Here is a 19400-nt window from a genome sequence, read left to right on the forward strand (position 1 = left end):
AGTGCACAGCAACAGAGCAGAGTTCTTCAAACATAGTTTGGATTTTGTACAGTGAAAATAAAATAAATGTAACTGTAAGTGTTTTAGGTAATATTTCGGCCCATGAAGTTTATTAAACACAGCAGATGTGGAAGAAATATAAAACATAAGACAGATCTATGCCTCAATTATGTGATAGCATAGCCTATTGGTACATGTTACTTATCATGTTAAACATGTTTTATTATGGAGGTATCATCTGTAACAGATTGTGTTTAATTTGATGATGCTCTGTACCAAAGCACAGCCAATCATTTTGATCTGATGATGAATTGTCCTCCGCTAAATCCCTGTTAGCATGAGCTTATAATACTTGCGAGGCAGGAGGTGTAGGACCCAAATGCAGACAGAAAGGCAGAGGAGCGCCTCAAATGCAAGTATGCAACAGAATTAACACACTGCAAACTAGGAACAGAACACTGGAGAGATGGTGACTTACTATAACAAACTGACAAAGTATCAGGAACTAAAAAACCAACAAACAGGGGAGAAATATATAGACACAGGGAAGGGAACACAACTTATATTTATATAGAAGTGTCTATTTGTACGTCTCTAAATGTTTTGATGAATTGAACATGGTGGACCCTATTGTAAACAAGTGTAATGCTTAATTGGGTCGTCCACTCACAGTTAACAGCCTTTGTATTGAGTTTGTGCTTGAAATGTACTGTAATTCTGCAAACTGTTAATAAATATTTCAATCAATCAATCAAACTGACAATCAACACTGGGATAGGGTGGGGTACTAACACAGGTCACAACTTAAGGTCGACAATGCGGGTACAGAACTACCTGAGCCAACAGGAAGGCACAGAACAATACTACAAAATACAAGACAAATACAAACACAAGAGTAAGGTAAACTAACTGTAAATAAACAAATATACCGTGTACACCAGAAACAAAGGAACACAACAGAAAAGTAAAACACTATGCCATATCGCTATCGGAACGGTCTCAAAATAATACAGATTATTTAATCGGTTTTCACCAGCAAAAATGTTTTTAAATGAAAAATGAAATGAGTTCAATATAAATCAAAAGTGTCTAGTACCTCTAGTCTAGAACAAAAGCCAAATCAAATGTGAAACCTTTCATTTTTCTACATTTAATTTGTGTCTCATTCAGTTGTCATTGTGAAAACAGACACTAGGAAAACAGTATAGGCTATTTATTGATTGATTTAATACTTTATTTACAGGCCAAGCCCTATAGGGCCTAGACTTTGTTCCATTGTGGTATAATATCGGAATCGGTCAGAATCGGTATCGGCAGATATGACCCTGCAAATAATCGGAGATCGGATATCGGTCATAATTTCATAATCGTGCACCCCTACAAACTACCCTACATATACCCCACCCTCCCCAGTTCCCACACACAAAAGAAGACAATAACATCAATAGCAACAACAATAAAACAATAATTATAACAACTGAACTTTTACAGACATCTATTGATCTCATATTTCAAGACGACATGTGTGGCAACTCTCAGAATTATGCAGCTTTATTTGTCACCATGATTACAGGTGTAACAGAATGGGTGACATTCGTGTTTTGTTCAAGCGCACAACATTGCAGTTACAGAGGGAAGAGGTAAAATAGGGAAAGAGAGAATAGAGAAGAAACAAAGAACAAGTTGAATAACAGAAAGACACAGATAAATTAAAAATCACACCCGTGTGAACTGAGTGGTGTAAGGTCTTATATAGACTGATCAGCTGTGGTCTGACGTAATGTCTGACGTAATGAAATCACACCCGTGTGAACTGGGTGACCGTAGCAACCATGCTCATTTTTTGGTACGAACAGACAGACAGACAAACTAACAAAGCCAGTTGTAGGAGTGGTTTACACCACTCAAAAAAGCAATAATGGCTCTTCAAAGTTGGTATTGTGACTATAAATTGTCACATGAGAGGAGACCATGGAGTTAGCTGGTATAAAACTATGCTTTCATGTGCATATAGTATCATGGTTGAAGTTCTGAAGTTCTATAAAGATGTAAGCCACGTACCACATTGGGAACTCTAAAAATATATATATATGATTCAAGATTTTATTGGAACCAAATTAAATAAAACATAAAGGACTGGAAACCCTTCAGATCCTACAGTGGTGCAGAACGGATCACTGTCTGGAAGGGAACAAAATTAATATCAGTCCACTTCATGGATTCGTTCATCAAATTGTTTAGTCATTAACTTGGAATGGAAGCTGGTACCTCGTGTGAATGGTTGTCGATGACACCAGATTGCTGAAAGACAACACATAATAATAGACCAATGAGATGTGTGTGTGTGTGTGTGTGTGTGTGTGTGTGTGTGTGTGTGTGTGTGTGTGTGTGTGTGTGTGTGTGTGTGTGTGTGTGTGTGTGTGTGTGTGTGTGTGTGTGTGTGTGTTAAGGCTGTCCCCGAACATTCGGGGGTTCGAACGTTCGCTCGTTAGGGTTGGCACACGAATCTTAATTAATGGGCTTGAACCATTTGTTTTTTTTTTGTTTTTTTAACTCGAAAATATTTCTCTCAATAAATCCCACTGTTGGAAATATCTTGTCTTATTAATACTATTTTGGATTTATATAGGCTTTTATAAGATTTAGATGTTAATAATGGTGTTAAGCACCATTATTAATCCTTCCCGGGGACGCGTTGTGAACTTAACCCTTATTTCACTGATAGTCTATGCAATGTCGCCCCCATAGATAGATAGATAGATCTTTATTGTCATTGCTTGCATGAAACAACAAAATTCAGTTTAGTGCTTCACCACTGGCATACATTCATAGGATCTATTTATGAATTGCAGCCTGGTTAAAAGCACTCAGAGGTTCGGAGCTCGAAGGTTATTTTTTAAATTAATTAGAAACTAATGGTTCGGATGTTCGTTCGAAAGTTCCTGCCGAAGTTCGAGTGCTAAAAACAGGGCTAGGGTACAGCCTTAGTGTGTGTGTGTGTGTGTGTGTGTGTGTGTGTGTGTGCGTGTGTGTGTGTGTGTGTGTGTGTGTGTGTGTGTGTGTGTGTGTGTGTGTGTGTGTGTGTGTGTGTGTGTGTGTGTGTGTTAAGGCTGTCCCCGAACATTCGGGGGTTCGAACGTTCGCTCGTTAGGGTTGGCACACGAATCTTAATTAATGGGCTTGAACCATTTGTTTTTTTTTTGTTTTTTTAACTCGAAAATATTTCTCTCAATAAATCCCACTGTTGGAAATATCTTGTCTTATTAATACTATTTTGGATTTATATAGGCTTTTATAAGATTTAGATGTTAATAATGGTGTTAAGCACCATTATTAATCCTTCCCGGGGACGCGTTGTGAACTTAACCCTTATTTCACTGATAGTCTATGCAATGTCGCCCCCATAGATAGATAGATAGATCTTTATTGTCATTGCTTGCATGAAACAACAAAATTCAGTTTAGTGCTTCACCACTGGCATACATTCATAGGATCTATTTATGAATTGCAGCCTGGTTAAAAGCACTCAGAGGTTCGGAGCTCGAAGGTTATTTTTTAAATTAATTAGAAACTAATGGTTCGGATGTTCGTTCGAAAGTTCCTGCCGAAGTTCGAGTGCTAAAAACAGGGCTAGGGTACAGCCTTAGTGTGTGTGTGTGTGTGTGTGTGTGTGTGTGTGTGTGCGTGTGTGTGTGTGTGTGTGTGTGTGTGTGTGTGTGTGTGTGTGTGTGTGTGTGTGTGTGTGTGTGTGTGTGCGTGTGCGCGCATGCGTGTGTGTGTGTCTCCCCAATTTAGTTGTTATGCCACGCAATAACCTGGCCATAGCTGGGAGCAGACACTGATCTGGTTCTACAGATCCATGTCATGTAGATTGTGTCTGTGTTCAGCCAGTTCTCACCTGTGTCCTGATCTGGTCTACTTTGCTGCCGTACATGAAGATGGAAACGATGACCACCAGCAGATTGAAGACACACTGCACCCCCGATAGACCCATCAACAAGCTCTGTAAACACACACATATGTGGGGAAAAAACACCATCCATGGGGAGTCATTGGAGTAAGTGCCTGCAGGCATACACCTGAACTACAAGCTAACCTGGACTGATAACACTGATAACGCTATACACACACCTTCGTGACCTGACCTCCTCCACCTAGCCCGCACAAGGGAGCCAGGTTACCTTTTTTGCTGGCAAGACCCACCTCCCTCAAACGCAAAAAAAAAAAATTCTTCAAGATTTGTTTGTTTCTATTCAAGGTTATGATGTGCAAATACAAAATGTGCATAGAAATTGGTTGATCAATAAAAAAGAACATGGAGCCAGGGTGTGCACATTTGTTCTGCTTTTCAAATATAAAGTCCTACCTCGTGTGATGTATGATTTGTTTGATTGTCTGGTAGAATCAGCCCTGCGGCCTCGATGGCATAACAGACGACAGCAATACATGATACCGGAATAACCAACACATTCAAGAACACAGAATGTTCAAACTGGAACATAGAACAACATTACATTAGAATATAACTTTCATATGGGAATGAGGAAAATAATTTTAAGTTGACCGTGGTGTAATAAATAAATAAATAAAAATAAATAAAAATAAATAAAAATAAATAAAAGTAAATACAAATAAATACAAATAAATACAAATAAATAAATAATATTAATAATAATAATAAGGGTAATAATAATAAGGGTAATAATAATAATAATAATAATAATAATAAAGAAAATAAATAAACTACAAAACACAATGACAAAAAGTGAGATAAGTAGAGAAAGGTCAGCTATAGTGAAATGACTTGTAGAGAGCCGGAAGGGTGTGGTCAGGGGCGTGGCTTACTGACCATTCTGCCACTCATCGTCCTATCAGCAGCCACCGCCAATGACCCTGCAACGATGTACTGGAGGAGGAGCCAAAGAGAAATAATAAATACAATGCTAGACTATGATGTTTCAATATTATTATGACACTTCTTACAAGTAGAATGTGTGGATACAGGCAAAGGCAATCACATTTTTAAATAATAGTTATATAGTAATCGTTACCGTATAATACAATTACATTCTAATCCCCAAGAATTTCACTGGCCTTGGGGTTTCTATGTGTTTTTGTATTCACACAAAACGTGTAATGTATAGCAGTTCTAATCAAATCATTAGAATGGATAAATGTACATGTATTGGTTGGGGGGAGGCTGTAGATGTGTACTTACAAGTAAAGATGCAACGACAAACAAGAAAGAGTACCATTGTACAGAAACTCCAGAGGAACACATGTTCACACCACACAGTAAGAGCAGCAAACCCACCATGATTTGCACTGTCTGCAAGGATTCAAGGAAACACACACACATAACACACATGCATGTGGAAAATAGACGAATTAAATACACATTGAATTAACATCAAATGCACATTGAATAAACATCAAATTCACATTAACCAACCCACAACACATACAGCAACTCTGCAGGTTTTATTTAAATAAATCATTTCACAGTAACATAATGTAAAGTATATTTACCCCCAGAGCTTGAACCGACCCCGATCCCCCAGACTGCATTTGGGCCGGAGCGAACCCCGATCCCCCAGACTGCATTTGGGCCGGAGCGAACCCCGATCCCCCAGACTGCATTTGGACCGGAACCAGAACCAAGCCATTTGCCATGTTCATTACATTAGTAGACATACTGCTGAATGCTGGTGTCTAATTGTATATTTATTTTTTCTCCGTTTTTAATTCTATTCCCAGAGGACAGAAGTGTCTTGATCCTACGAGAACATCAGACTGTGTGACTTATCTCAAGTGATCTGCTCTTCTACTCGATTTCAGCGACGCTGTTAATGATTCATGTGAGGAGTTGTAAACTATAAATGTCTTCCTTGAATGATATCAGTTCCGTTTCAATGTCATGTACACTTGTCCGCAGTCTGCAGACTGATGAATGCCCCCTAAATGAACCTAATTGTACCAATAAAACTACTGGGAGCTAAAACATCGGTGTGCACTGTGCGGACAATGGACATCCAACCTTTTTCCTGTATGTATATTTTTGTCCAGCACCCGTAAACATTATTTGAGATGTGCGTGCTTCCCGTCTGGATTTCCCATTGTAAAGAATATGCCATATTCACAGTGATTTAACCCATTAAAACCCATTACAAATTTTACATTTAATATAGCATTATCATTTTAACCACTTTAACCATCATTTCATACTTTGGTTAATTGGTGCTTTTAATATATATTTTAAAGCAAACATTTTAACACACATACAGTATCTGCTTCTGGGAGTCCCTGGAACTAAATCCTTTTTAAATGGGGGTCTGCGCTGCCAAATACATATTATTTTGTGGGTCCATGACATGAAAAGGTTTGAGCACCACTCATATAGCAACATCAGAAAACTGTCGTAGAATCGGCCTCAGATCTTAATGGGTTAATCTACACGGGCATATAATATAAACCTGGCCATCAGATGTTACCATGATAGAGCAGATGGGGAATAATTGTGAATCATCCTGGGTTTACAAGGTGCTTTCCAGGAAGGAATAGATCGGAATTCTGATGCTGCTTGCATGGGTCAAAGTTTATTTCCTGTCTGATAGCCTATTCACAATAGTTTGAGGAAATAAATTTGAACCCATTTAAAATATTTAGGCTATAAGTGTGAAAAGAACACATGCTAGTACCTTTTAAATGTCTACATAAGTCATAATAAAATGTGCACATGTCAGTGAAATTCACTTCACCTTTCAAACTTTCACCTTCTTCGAACTTTTTCACTCAAGAAATTTGGTGTCTCCCCAGTAATGGAATAGCTTATATTATTGTGATATTTTACAATTTCTGAAACTAGAGGTTCGGGCAACTATGGCCCTCACATAGAGCTGCACATTGATCACTCTCAAAGCAATAAGAAATATAATTTACAGATCTGATACGCATGTTTATAAGGCTTTCATCAATACAAATCATTTCACAATCACTTACATCACTGGTTAAATACCACAAATGTGACATGTCAGATAACTTCTGTTTTTGTGTTCTTGTTGCCCCATGCAGGGATACATGAGCAACAGTTATGAACTGACCACTACTGTGGTCTACAGAGTATTTATTTTGATTGGACTAAAACTGATGGTGAAGAATACGACATCTCAAACGCCAGAAGGATTTCTAGTAAATGATGGTTGATGGTCCATTTCAGTATGTGTGAGACAGAAATGTTGTGTCATGTAAATGTTAATAATAGTAAGCCTTGCCGAGCCCTGAGGCCCTTCATGTACAAGTACACCCCATGGACATGACGCTAACATGTTGCAGGGACTGCAATCCAACCCTTGATGCCGAGTGCCAAGCAGGGAGGCATTGGGTCCCAGCCTGACTTCCCAGTCTCGGGCGGACACTCTCCAAGGCCAATGAGCTGGTAAATGTTATAATGCCAAATACAGTATTAATATAGTCTGTGTCTGTCCATTGACAAAGCAAAGCTATTGTGTTTATTGATGGATCCGGACTTTTGAGATTACTCCTAGGTTTGATCTCCCAGTTGGACTGTCACTGCAGGAACTTGCTGACAGGCAGTGTTGAGATAGGCTACATTTTTAAACTTTAATGAGTGCCATTAAAATGAAAATGTATTATATTCACTTACACGCAAGATACGTAACCCTAAAAGCATATCCAAACAGCTGATACACTGAGGCGTCTTCTCAGCTGGTGCCAGGCGCACTGCCAGCCCAGCCATGGGTCAGTCTTTTTGTCCACTACTCTTCTCATGTGGAGACAGATGATGCAGGGAAAACGAAAGTTGGGTGTGATTATGGGGGACAGAGTGGCATTCCAACGTACTGCCATTCCAGTACGTGATTTCAGCATGTGGCTAGAGTTAACGACAGGGTTTGGCCGGTGTGTAACTGTGCATATAAGATAATATATAAAAGATGATGAGAGAGAGGACACTGGGAGAGTGTTAGGTTCTCTGCTGGTGTCAGAAATGACTTGTCTTATGTATTTGGCACCTCACAGCTAGAAGGTCTTGGGTTTGATTCCCACTGGGGACGCTGTGGTCGCTGAGGGGTGTTCACTCCTCAGCGTCATCAGCGCCCATACCCTAGATGGGGTTGGCGAAAGGGCCTTTCTGTGTGGAGTGTGGATGTGTTCTCTAGTATAGGTACCTCACAAAAAACACGCAGTCATCCTGGTCTTTTTTTAAATAATCATCAAAATCTACAAAGTAACTAGTAACTAAAGTTTTCAAATAATTGCAGTGGAGTAAAAGTATAATTTGTAGTGGAGTAGAAGTAAAGAAATTGGAAATACTCAAGTAAAGTACAAATACCTCAAGGATTTGTGCCAGAAAGTAGTTTTTTGCCACTCAGGCATTCCTGCATTATTTCCGGGTATGATGATGAGGATGTCATGCGCATACACTCTATAGTAGAATACATTCTTCCCGATGTTAGTGCCAAATGTAGGCAAAACAAGATCAGAGAAGGTCCTTCTGGTTTTGAACATTGGCAACAGAAAAGAAGATCATTTGTATTTTTAAATTTACAGTTGTGAAAGGACAGACCACTATCCACCAGCCAGGGAATCACCCCTAGCCTGGCGAATAAGCCAGACCGAATCAGCCGTTGGCACAAAAAAATGGCCTGCCGACAGTGTGATTTGAGTCTAGCTTATTAGCCAGGCTATATCTGAACAGCTGACACACATCAAGATAGCTGAGTTATTAGCTCAGTTGGTGTATGTACTGTACATCTGCTATCTTAGAAAGGTTTGAATACATCTTGAAAGTGTAAAAAATGTTGGATAATTTGGATTTTGTTATTCTTAAACATTCTGTGGGTTCTCCTAGCAAACATTTTCAGATGGGTTTCCGCAGCCAAATATATATATATCATTTAAGGTCCATTTTGGAGAATTACTGGTTTAGAAGGCATTTGTAGAATTGGCCTCATCTTAAAGTGGATAGTTAATGTCTTTAAATCTATTGGCTTTTCTGTTGTGTGGCTCCTCCCATTGACTGTATAAATAAGTGACCCGGGGCTGCCAAGCAGCCTGTAAAAGCAGTCTGACCGAGCAGTCTGAGCGACCAGTCAAGCAACCAGTACGTCTGAACGACCAGCCTTCCCAGTCAGACCAATGGTGGTACACACCAGATCCAGAGGTCAGCAGCAGAGTGTGAAGACCATGGAAGGACATCATCACCATCAGAAAGTGGAAGCCAACATTCTGTTATATGGAGCTGATCACGTTGGAAAGTCAGGTAGGATTTGTTCATCTCTGTACGAACATTTTTATTCGATACTCTCAATTTCTTAGTTTGTTTGGTGCTGGGGACGTTATATATTTTTTATTACATTTATACGATAAATATCTGTTCCTAAAGAATAATATGTTTATTGTCTCTAATGAATCCTGTCTTTGTGTTTTCAGCACTCACTGTCAGATTTCTAACCAGGAGATTCATTGGAGAGTATGGAGATATAGGTAAGACTCCTGTTACACTGTTCTGTAATATAAATAATATTTAGTCATATCCATCCAACTTTACTGGAAATGGTGTCCTCGAACCATTTCCGTTCGATATTAGTTTCAGTATGTAATGTAAATCACATTTTCAGATTGCTCCTAAAACCTAACAGGCTGTTATTTGCGAAAGTCCTGCATTAAAGGTCACGTGGGCAGATACACTCAACACTGTGACTTTCCTTCTGCTTACAGAATCAATATACAGTCACGTCGACAAGATTGATGGACGAGAAGTATCCTTCAACATCTGGGACTGTCTTTACTCGCAGGTAAGCCAGCCCTTTGTTGTTACAGTTGTTACAGTTTTGAAAATAATGTCATGCTCAAAATAGGGTTACCAGGTTGAATCCGTTGACTATAATACTACTTTCTTTGGTAATTTAAATTTGATACATTTTGAATCAATTGATGGATAATTTTGAGTTATTAGATCTGTAGATCTGTTATTTTTGGTGGATGGTAGTTTCCATGTTCTCAATAACTATGTATTTTTCATGCCCTGTATCCCACTGAGTTTACATATCATTTCTGCCCAACGTTTAGATAAGTATTAATTCTTCCCCCCAGCTGGCGGGAAGATAAAGTATTGTTTTCTCCTGTTTGCCTAAACACCCAGCGTATCTGTTGGAAAACATGTTATTCGGCCTTGGTACGGTGCTAGAGCAGACAAATTGTCTCCTAGTTACGTTAGCTGGTTGTCAGTAACTTGGGCTGTGAACTACATTTACTTAAAGAACTACAATTCCCTTCGGTCACTCTTCCGGGATTTTACCGGAAGTATAATTTGCCACGTATCCCAAGTAGGCCTCCCGGCAATAGGTGTCGCCATAATTCACTTTTGGTTACCCTCTGAACTCCCAATGCATTACTTCCCCATGTGAAAAGGATGTTATGACTTATGTAGTATAAAATGTTGTCACTGATGATGTGTCAGGGAGAGATCGTTTTAACGCTGTACGGACCTGCCATTTCTCTCCCGATGTAATTTGTAATATATATCAAGTGGAAAATCACTAGCTCTGGTGGGACTTGTCTTCTTCCGTGTCTGGTGTCAAACTCATTCTAAGGTATTCTGGTATACTCTGATACTTCTACTCTGCCTCTCCTTTTAGTATTGTAGTTTTCCTCTAAAGTATTTATCCTTATAAGGTATTAATACAGTTTTATAAGTTTAACATTATAACAGTAAAGATAAAGTTAATATTCACTTGTTTAAAAGGTTTACAGTCCTTCTGACTTGAGTACTTGTACTCTATTACATTCTTACAAATTCTCCTCCACGGTACTCCTCCAGAGTCCAGATGATTGATTGGTCTTCGATCCTTCCCTTATCCTAAATTTATATGCATCAATTGGTCCCTCTATAGCCGTCCTTTAAGGAGTATTAGACTAATTTAAAGATTAGCGGCTCCGACAAAGGCACGTTCCAGCGCCAGAGTATTTTTTTTGTACTTGATTACTTTCTAAAGTATTTTTACATTTCCGGAGTTTCTTGCTCTGCTATTATAAATACTATACAGTCCTTTCTCATCAGCATTATTATGAATGTTAGACCATAGTTTTCCCTTTCCTCTCCCTATCTCTCCCTTCTCTCTCGGTTTGACACACACACGGAGGGGAGACACCTCACACGAGCATGGACTTTTCATTTGATCGTTGTTTACCATTACATCGGAATGGTATGTCACCGGGATTCGGACGGACAGCGATTTTTATTTTGGGGTCCGTGAACGGCGAACATCAGTGAATTTCACGGTTCACGGCGTTCGACCTCCGCGAACCCCTCCATGGACCTCTGACGGCATCTACCCTCCTGCCTGAGCCGTCTCTGGTCTCCGCTGCTATGGGTCGACTCTCCCGACTCTGCCTGCCTATCTGCTTCTTCATCTGCTCTAAGTTAAGTAATTTATGGTTTCTTTAGCCTTCATAGATTAAGTTGTCATTATCATTCACCCCACCTCCAGCAGCAAGGCATTTCTTTTTAGTTGCTTAACAACCCTACACAAAGTTTCGGAGTTCTTTCTGTCCCATGTAGTTTTTTTTCCTTTATTACCCCAGTTTGTAATTTGCTTCATGCTACTGTTAGAACTGTTTTATATTGATAACATTGTGTTTGCGCAACGACTACTATTGACGCTAGTCGACGCTCCAAAATGATTCTACCCCAATCCCCAACATTCTTAAAATTGTCTCAGCCATGTTATAATTAGGTTCATGTTCACATGTTTATAGGTCGTATACTATCTATCTCTCTATCTCTTCATTTTATTTATTTATTTTTATTCAAACTATTATTTCTGGACGGCCATCCAAATCTCATTTCATTCTATCCCCCGGGTTTCCTAACTTTGTGACACAGTACTAGTTGGTGTCATTAACACTTTCTTCCCTGTTGATTTCCTTGGCCAGGAACAAAATAGGGCATTTTATCTTTTATTTTACGACCGTTGACTTTCATCATGTTATAATTAGGTTCACATTAATTTATTTAATAATTTATATCATCCCGATATTGTGATATCATTGACCGCTGAGACGTTATAATTATTTCCCAGATAGACTTTTAGAACACAGTTACAACTATTTCTCTGGAGTGTGCTATTTATTGTGCTTGTGTCTGTTTATGCCTGCTTTCCCTTATCTCTTGTGAAGAGAGCAGTGGCCTTGCCACTGTCTGGAATGTCTCTCTGTCTGCGTTCGTGCGTATGTGCGTGCGTGCGTTCGTGCGGGTGTGCTCCATGTGTGTTTCTGTGTTTGCATGTGTGTATATATGTGTGTGTGTGTGTGTGGAACAATTCCTTTTAAATTCACCTCATCATAACTTCCTATTCCACAAATAGGTCAGTTTAATATTTCCCTTTTCATTATTTTAAGAGTGTGACAAACGTTTACTTGCCTATAGCCTCCATTCTACCTGTACATTTCGTATTTTATTTTTGCTCATTCCCCATTTGGTTATTGTGTGATTACTGATAATTAGGAATACGCGACGACATCTGTCAGCCTCCGTTTCCGCCATTTATCATCATTTCATACATTTTATTTTTTTAGATAGGACCCCCTTGACCATTTAATTGCCTTAGTATGACAATTTATTATTGATTTCAACCAATCCCCTTATTGATTCAATTCATTCTTTATTTTTTTATTATTTAATTTCATTTATTTTTGAGTGGTGTGGACCTCTCCTACAACTGGCTTTGTTAGTCTGTCTGTGCAGAAAAAATGAGCATGGTTGCTACGGTCACCCAGTTCACCCGGGTGTGATTTCATTACATCAGACATTACGTCAGACCACAGCTGATCAGGCTATATAAGACCTCACACCACTCAGTTCACACGGGTGTTTTTCAATTACATTCTGGTTTCCACCATTCATCATTATTTAATAACTACTACTCCCACAATCCTTTTTGGATAGGGCCCCTTGTCCATTTAGGTTAAGTCCCAGTATTAATTTTAATTGTAATTTGAATTTATTTATTTTTGAATTTTGAATTTTAAATTTTGGGTTTTGGATTTTAAATTTTAATTTGAATTTGGATTTTAAGTTTAACGTTTTAAATTTTGAATTTTACATTTTGAATTTTAAATTTTAAATTTTAAATTTTAAATTTTAAATTTTGGATTTTAGATTTTAGATTTCAGATTTTGAATTTTCATTTTATGGTTTGGATTTTTAATTTTAATTTTGATTTTGAATTTAAATCAGTTTTAAGTTTTAAGTTTTAAGTTTTAAGTTTAATTTTATTGTTTTTATTTATGTTGACAATTCAGGTGCTATAGGGCGGGTCCATAGGAGAAGTTGCTGTTGGCCCTATAGTATTAACACCAAATTATCACCTAGAAAAAAAAGGAGATGTCACAGTTAGAGTCTTGATATCCCACTAAATTAGTTAAATTCCCTATTATTATAATACTTATTATTTTATTTTTATTTGTACTCTACTCTATTCTTCTCTGCCTGGAACGAGTAACTATAGGCTCCTACAGGTAGAACTTGTGATCTCACAATTTCTTTTTTGGCGTCTTATACGTGACATTAGCTACGTCATTAATAGCGTATTTGATAAGTACATTAGCATACATGTGTTTTTTTAGGAGTGATGACCTACATTTTGTTTATTTCTGTCCGTGTTTGCAATGCCATGCCATATTATGCATGATAGTCTTAAAGTCCAGTGCAAATACAGGGCAAAATAGACTTGTGCGTTTATTCTGTCATCATCAAGCTGTGTTTCCTGTGTTAACGGATTAATCACTGCAACATTATTATAGAAAACAATTAAATAGAAGAATTAAATAGGGAAAAAATAGAATACTTTGTTTTCTTTTTGAGATATCTTTCTCTCTCTACCTGTCTCTACGTAACCTCCCTCCATATAAATGTGAAATGCATGCGCTAGAGAACTCTGTCTCTTTGCGTATCCTCCCTCCATTTTACAACTGTGTAAATGCGTACGTAGAACGCTGGGTCTCTCTCTCTCTCTCTCCTTGACTTATCTCTAAGTACTCTCCCTCCATATAAATGTGTAAATGCGTGCTGTGAGAACGTCTGTCTCTCTAAGTACCCTCCCTCCATATAAATGTGTAAATACGTACTGTAAGAACGGTCAGGAGAAGTACAAATATTAATATTTTATTATTATTTTTATTTTTCATTTTTTTAAACCATACCCTGTCTACCTACACGCCCTCCCTTCACCATTAAGCTGTGTACATGCGCGGTTGGTAGAACAGTCATTTTCATTTAAAAACATACCCTGTTGATGTTTACCCTGTTGATGAATTGTTTATAATTATTATTGTTTCATTTCATTCACCAGTTTGTTTTTTGTCTTTCTGTTTTATCTCTTAGATACGGATCTCTGGTGGTTTCGTGGTCAGGAACAAACCCGAGTCAGGACAGAGGAATCTAGAGACCCACAAAAGCGATGGAGTGAATGGACATGTGTTGTGGACCTCGAGATTTCCTTCCCTTTGTTTATAAGGTTTGACCCTTGACCCCGACCCACTCAGAATCGTCTGAATCAGTATCATTAGACCCCGACCCACTGAGAACCGTCTAAATCATTAGTATTAGGCCCAAACCCCCAGAACAGTGACTGCCCTTTTATCATTATGATTAGGCCTTAATTTGCCCATAGATTTCCCATCGGGAACACATTATAATTCCACTCATGTTTCACCATACACATTATTGTTTTATGTTTTTCAAACATGTTTTTCTTTGCTAAAACGCTGTATTTTGCTAAATCGCTGTTACCCCTCCCTACCTAATATTAGGATTAATTTGATCATCCCTTCTCCCCTCAATTAATTAATATTAGATTATTTTAATTATTTTAATTTGATTTATTTGTCATTTTTACTTATTTTATTTTGACTGACAAACAGACCATGTTCGTTATTATTTCCTTACATTTATTCATTTATTTTTAGACTTGACTACCGGTACATAGACTACTATTCCCTCTGCATTTGACAGTAGGAGACTGATACCTACCTGACACTGACTGATTGCTCGCTTATCCTGACGTGTAGACAGGTGACAATTTGACTTAATTGACTATTTTCTTTTATTTTTATTAAAACTATTTTCCATTTGTTATAAAAAAAAAGGATCTCCATCTTCCCCAGTATATAGATTATTTTAACTGAATTATCCCATCTTTTGACAATCTAAATTCCATTCCATTATGATTCATTATCCCTCTCATTATATTTTTATTATTTTAGATTTGATTCATATTTTACCTCTGAATTTGGAATATCCCTCCATTGTAAACATTTAACCTTTATTATCCCCGAACCACCCCTTGACCTTACATTGAGATATTTAGAATAGGGACACCTTCCCCTTCCATTTCATTTTATTATTTTGTTTTCATCACAATGAGTTTGGCTTGACTAGGCATATATCCTCCCCTGAATAGACTTGATTCTATATTTGGCCTTTATGGTACTAATGGACTCACCCGGAAGCTGCTACGATCGGCGCAGGAGCGCGACAAAGATAACATCATCAACTACCCCGTCCCCCCTCTCCAAGCTCTGCTTGGTATAAGAACTGTTAGGTGCATCTCCGACGTTTTCTCCCGTTTGCGACAGAGATCGAGTGTATCTGTCAATGAGAACGTATAGGCTGATATGTCACCTGTGGGTCACCTGTTATGTCACCCATCCTGGGGGCGGGGCGAAGATTCGGCTCCGACTACGAGCGAAGAAGAACTATCGCAGTATCTGCGCTGCTAAAAAGAACTTTGTTGTCAAATGACACTTTCGACGGCGCATCGGCGTGCTGCAACGATGCTGGGTTCCTCGGGGACCCCGAAGATCTGCCCTAAAGAACATTGTCAAACTCTGACACTAAACGTCGGCGTAGGAACGCTGCAATATTGCTGGGTTCCTCGGGAACCCCGAAGATCGAAGACCTCGAGAGAGAAAAGTCATTCTGTCTCTCTGCCACGGTACCATCTAAATAATGAGTGATTTCTTGCCTGGTCGTAAGTCAAACTATTTTTTATTTTTCATTGTTCCTGTTACCATTTTATTCCCATCCTGATCCTTAGAGTTAATTTTATTTCTCATCTCCCAATTGACCCTTATTATATTTAATTTAATTCCCTGAAGATTGATTATTGATTATTGATCACATGACACTTCATCCACAAAAAGCGATGGAGTTGATGGATAATTTTGAGTTATTAGATCTGTAGATCTGTTATTTTTGGTGGATGGTAGTTTCCATGTTCTCAATAACTATGTATTTTTCATGCCCTGTATCCCACTGAGTTTACATATCATTTCTGCCCAACGTTTAGATAAGTATTAATTCTTCCCCCCAGCTGGCGGGAAGATAAAGTATTGTTTTCTCCTGTTTGCCTAAACACCCAGCGTATCTGTTGGAAAACATGTTATTCGGCCTTGGTACGGTGCTAGAGCAGACAAATTGTCTCCTAGTTACGTTAGCTGGTTGTCAGTAACTTGGGCTGTGAACTACATTTACTTAAAGAACTACAATTCCCTTCGGTCACTCTTCCGGGATTTTACCGGAAGTATAATTTGCCACGTATCCCAAGTAGGCCTCCCGGCAATAGGTGTCGCCATAATTCACTTTTGGTTACCCTCTGAACTCCCAATGCATTACTTCCCCATGTGAAAAGGATGTTATGACTTATGTAGTATAAAATGTTGTCACTGATGATGTGTCAGGGAGAGATCGTTTTAACGCTGTACGGACCTGCCATTTCTCTCCCGATGTAATTTGTAATATATATCAAGTGGAAAATCACTAGCTCTGGTGGGACTTGTCTTCTTCCGTGTCTGGTGTCAAACTCATTCTAAGGTATTCTGGTATACTCTGATACTTCTACTCTGCCTCTCCTTTTAGTATTGTAGTTTTCCTCTAAAGTATTTATCCTTATAAGGTATTAATACAGTTTTATAAGTTTAACATTATAACAGTAAAGATAAAGTTAATATTCACTTGTTTAAAAGGTTTACAGTCCTTCTGACTTGAGTACTTGTACTCTATTACATTCTTACAAATTCTCCTCCACGGTACTCCTCCAGAGTCCAGATGATTGATTGGTCTTCGATCCTTCCCTTATCCTAAATTTATATGCATCATCAATACTTTTCTAAATGAATCAATTCATTATCAATCATTGTTTTAGGTATGTCATCATCATTTTAGGTGAAAAGTTTCAAAAACCAATTTGTGAAAATAGATTATCTACAAGGCAAGCTCACAATGCGAGGCCACTTGCTGCTCACGTGTTGTGAGGTTGTGCATCAGTTATTTGCACTATTTTCGGGATGCAAACACTGTTGCGAGACAAATTATAAAATAGGGCTTAAGTGGTTAATTGGGTCATTAATATGTATGCAGTATACAGGTTTTTTATATAAAAAATATTGTATTAATTGAAAGAGTCATTTTTATCCATCGTGTCTCCTGAACGTTCTTGTCTTGTAACTGTTGTCGTTGTAGGACAGAGCTATCAGCGACAAACAGCTGAAGTGGGCCGACGGCATCGTCCTCGTCTATAGCATCTGTGACCAGGACAGCTTCGACGTGGTGCGGCGGCAGGTGCAGCACCTACGATGTTCCGGAAAAACCTCCTCCACCCCCTCCTCCTCGTCCTCCACCCCCATCATCATCGTGGGGAACAAGCGCGACCTGCAGCATCACCGGACAGTCTCCAGCGAGGAGGGCCACATGCTCGCGCTCTCCCAGGACTGCGGCTTCTTCGAGATCTCGGCCGCCGAGACCTACCACGGAGTGCTGCTGGTCTTCCACGGACTCGCTGACCTCATCAAAGGGTCCCACGCCCTGAAGAGGGGCGCCACCAGCGTCCGGAGCATAGTCAGGACCGTGTCGGCCGTTTTTGGCAAGAAACGTGCCGAGTGAAACAACAAAAAACTTGCCCACATGAGGAAACGGGGATAAAAACGTCGGACCCTGATGCTGTGTGAAAGGGCCTGGCCGTCTGTAACAGGCAGGAAACGGTCCATTAAGATAAGATGGACTTGATATGTGATGAGTATAGCTGAGCAGTGGCTCATGGGGGGGGCTTTGTAATTTGAAGGTCAGCACCGGTTCATGTCCCGGCCTGCCCATGACTACGTGCTGAAGTCTTGCTGAGCAAGATGCTCTATCAGCTCATCATAACCATCTAAGCAGCCATCAGCTGGTTGAAGCCGTGGAATTAACAAAGGCTTCCCCTCATATACAATGCTATGAAACCAGTTAAACCAAAGTAACTAACACGGATACCCCTGTGCAGATTTATTCAGCACGTATTTTTGTGAAGAGGAGAGTTTAGTATAACCAGACATATTGATCTGGATGAAGTAATCATTATCAAACAGAATAGTCAAGATTTTGGGTTGGTCTATATGATTTTAGTAACGTGTACCCATGTACTCATACTCATGTTAAAAGACATGCGCCCCCATCAAATCCAACCCTGAATGTATTGTGTACAGCTGTATGTGTTAAAATTGTTCTGAATGTCATAGCTGACCTGCTACACTTTGACAGTGTAACCTTTTGTTTTGGTTTACTTTGTTGTCTGGATGAGTTTTTAATCTGTATAATAAACATTATAATAAACATTGAAGTGTTTATATTTATTTCAATTATGCTTGTGAAATGCCAGTAATGAAAATTATTGGAGATAATTTGACCATAGACCAGATCTGGCCTCATATGTTTGAGCCACACTCACATTCAATATAGTTAGACCTAAATGAAAGAAAAATAATAAAACTAGAAAAAGTGCCCTTCCGGGCACAGGTCTCCACCAGGAGGATAGGAGTGTGTGTGATGTTTGGCAAAATGTTTAGGAGGATGTTTTTTTGTATTTGTTTTTGCAACAATTTGCTTCATTTTGTTGAGGAAATGCAGAGCCAGATCACTCATAGCATCTCTGAGGATAGAATTCTGGATGAGCAAGACATGTGCAGCATTTTGTACAAAACGGGCCACTCCTGAAAACTTTGGAAGGCAATCTTAGCCAATCAGTGTACAATCTGAGAAATCCAACAGACTCGTCTTGATCACATGACTACAGAGATCATGTGTACCGATTGCCATTTCTTCATACGCCTTTGATGGCAATTGGATGATTTGAGGCATTTTGTCCAAAAATGTGTTTTGCAAAAATCAACCTGTTGGTGGCGCTATAACAGGCCAATGTGAAAAGGGTGGGATATATTCCTCAGCCTAGTAAGAAAATGTGTGAAAGATTTCACGTAAATTGCATGCTGCGTTCATGATTTGAGGCTATTGTTCAAAACGGGGCAATCTTGCAAACTGTGAAAGCCAATTATAGCCAATTAGGATG

General features: G+C 38.9%; 1 protein-coding gene across 1 annotated transcript; it reads left to right on the top strand.

The window, feature by feature from the left end:
* The first annotated feature begins 9066 nt into the window (after positions 1-9066).
* Positions 9067-18488, top strand: LOC306925475 (ras-related and estrogen-regulated growth inhibitor-like protein). The gene is made up of 4 exons (XM_079504309.1): positions 9067-9280; positions 9451-9504; positions 9739-9815; positions 17543-18488. Exons 1-4 carry the CDS (start codon positions 9157-9159, stop codon positions 17960-17962), a joined length of 675 nt encoding a protein of 224 aa, XP_079360435.1. The 5' UTR covers positions 9067-9156; the 3' UTR covers positions 17963-18488.
* The last annotated feature ends 912 nt before the right edge of the window (positions 18489-19400 follow it).

This window comes from Electrona antarctica, assembly GCF_951216825.1.
Source record: "Electrona antarctica genome assembly, chromosome: 6".
Classification (NCBI taxonomy): domain Eukaryota; kingdom Metazoa; phylum Chordata; class Actinopteri; order Myctophiformes; family Myctophidae; genus Electrona; species Electrona antarctica.

Coding starts and splice junctions, on each gene's coding strand:
- LOC306925475 (XM_079504309.1), top strand. CDS start 9,157: ATGGTGGTACACACCAGATCCAGAGGTCAGCAGCAGAGTGTGAAGACC. Junction 9,281..9,450: donor TGATCACGTTGGAAAGTCAG/GTAGGATTTGTT, acceptor TTGTGTTTTCAG/CACTCACTGTCAGATTTCTA. Junction 9,816..17,542: donor GGGACTGTCTTTACTCGCAG/GTAAGCCAGCCC, acceptor TTGTCGTTGTAG/GACAGAGCTATCAGCGACAA.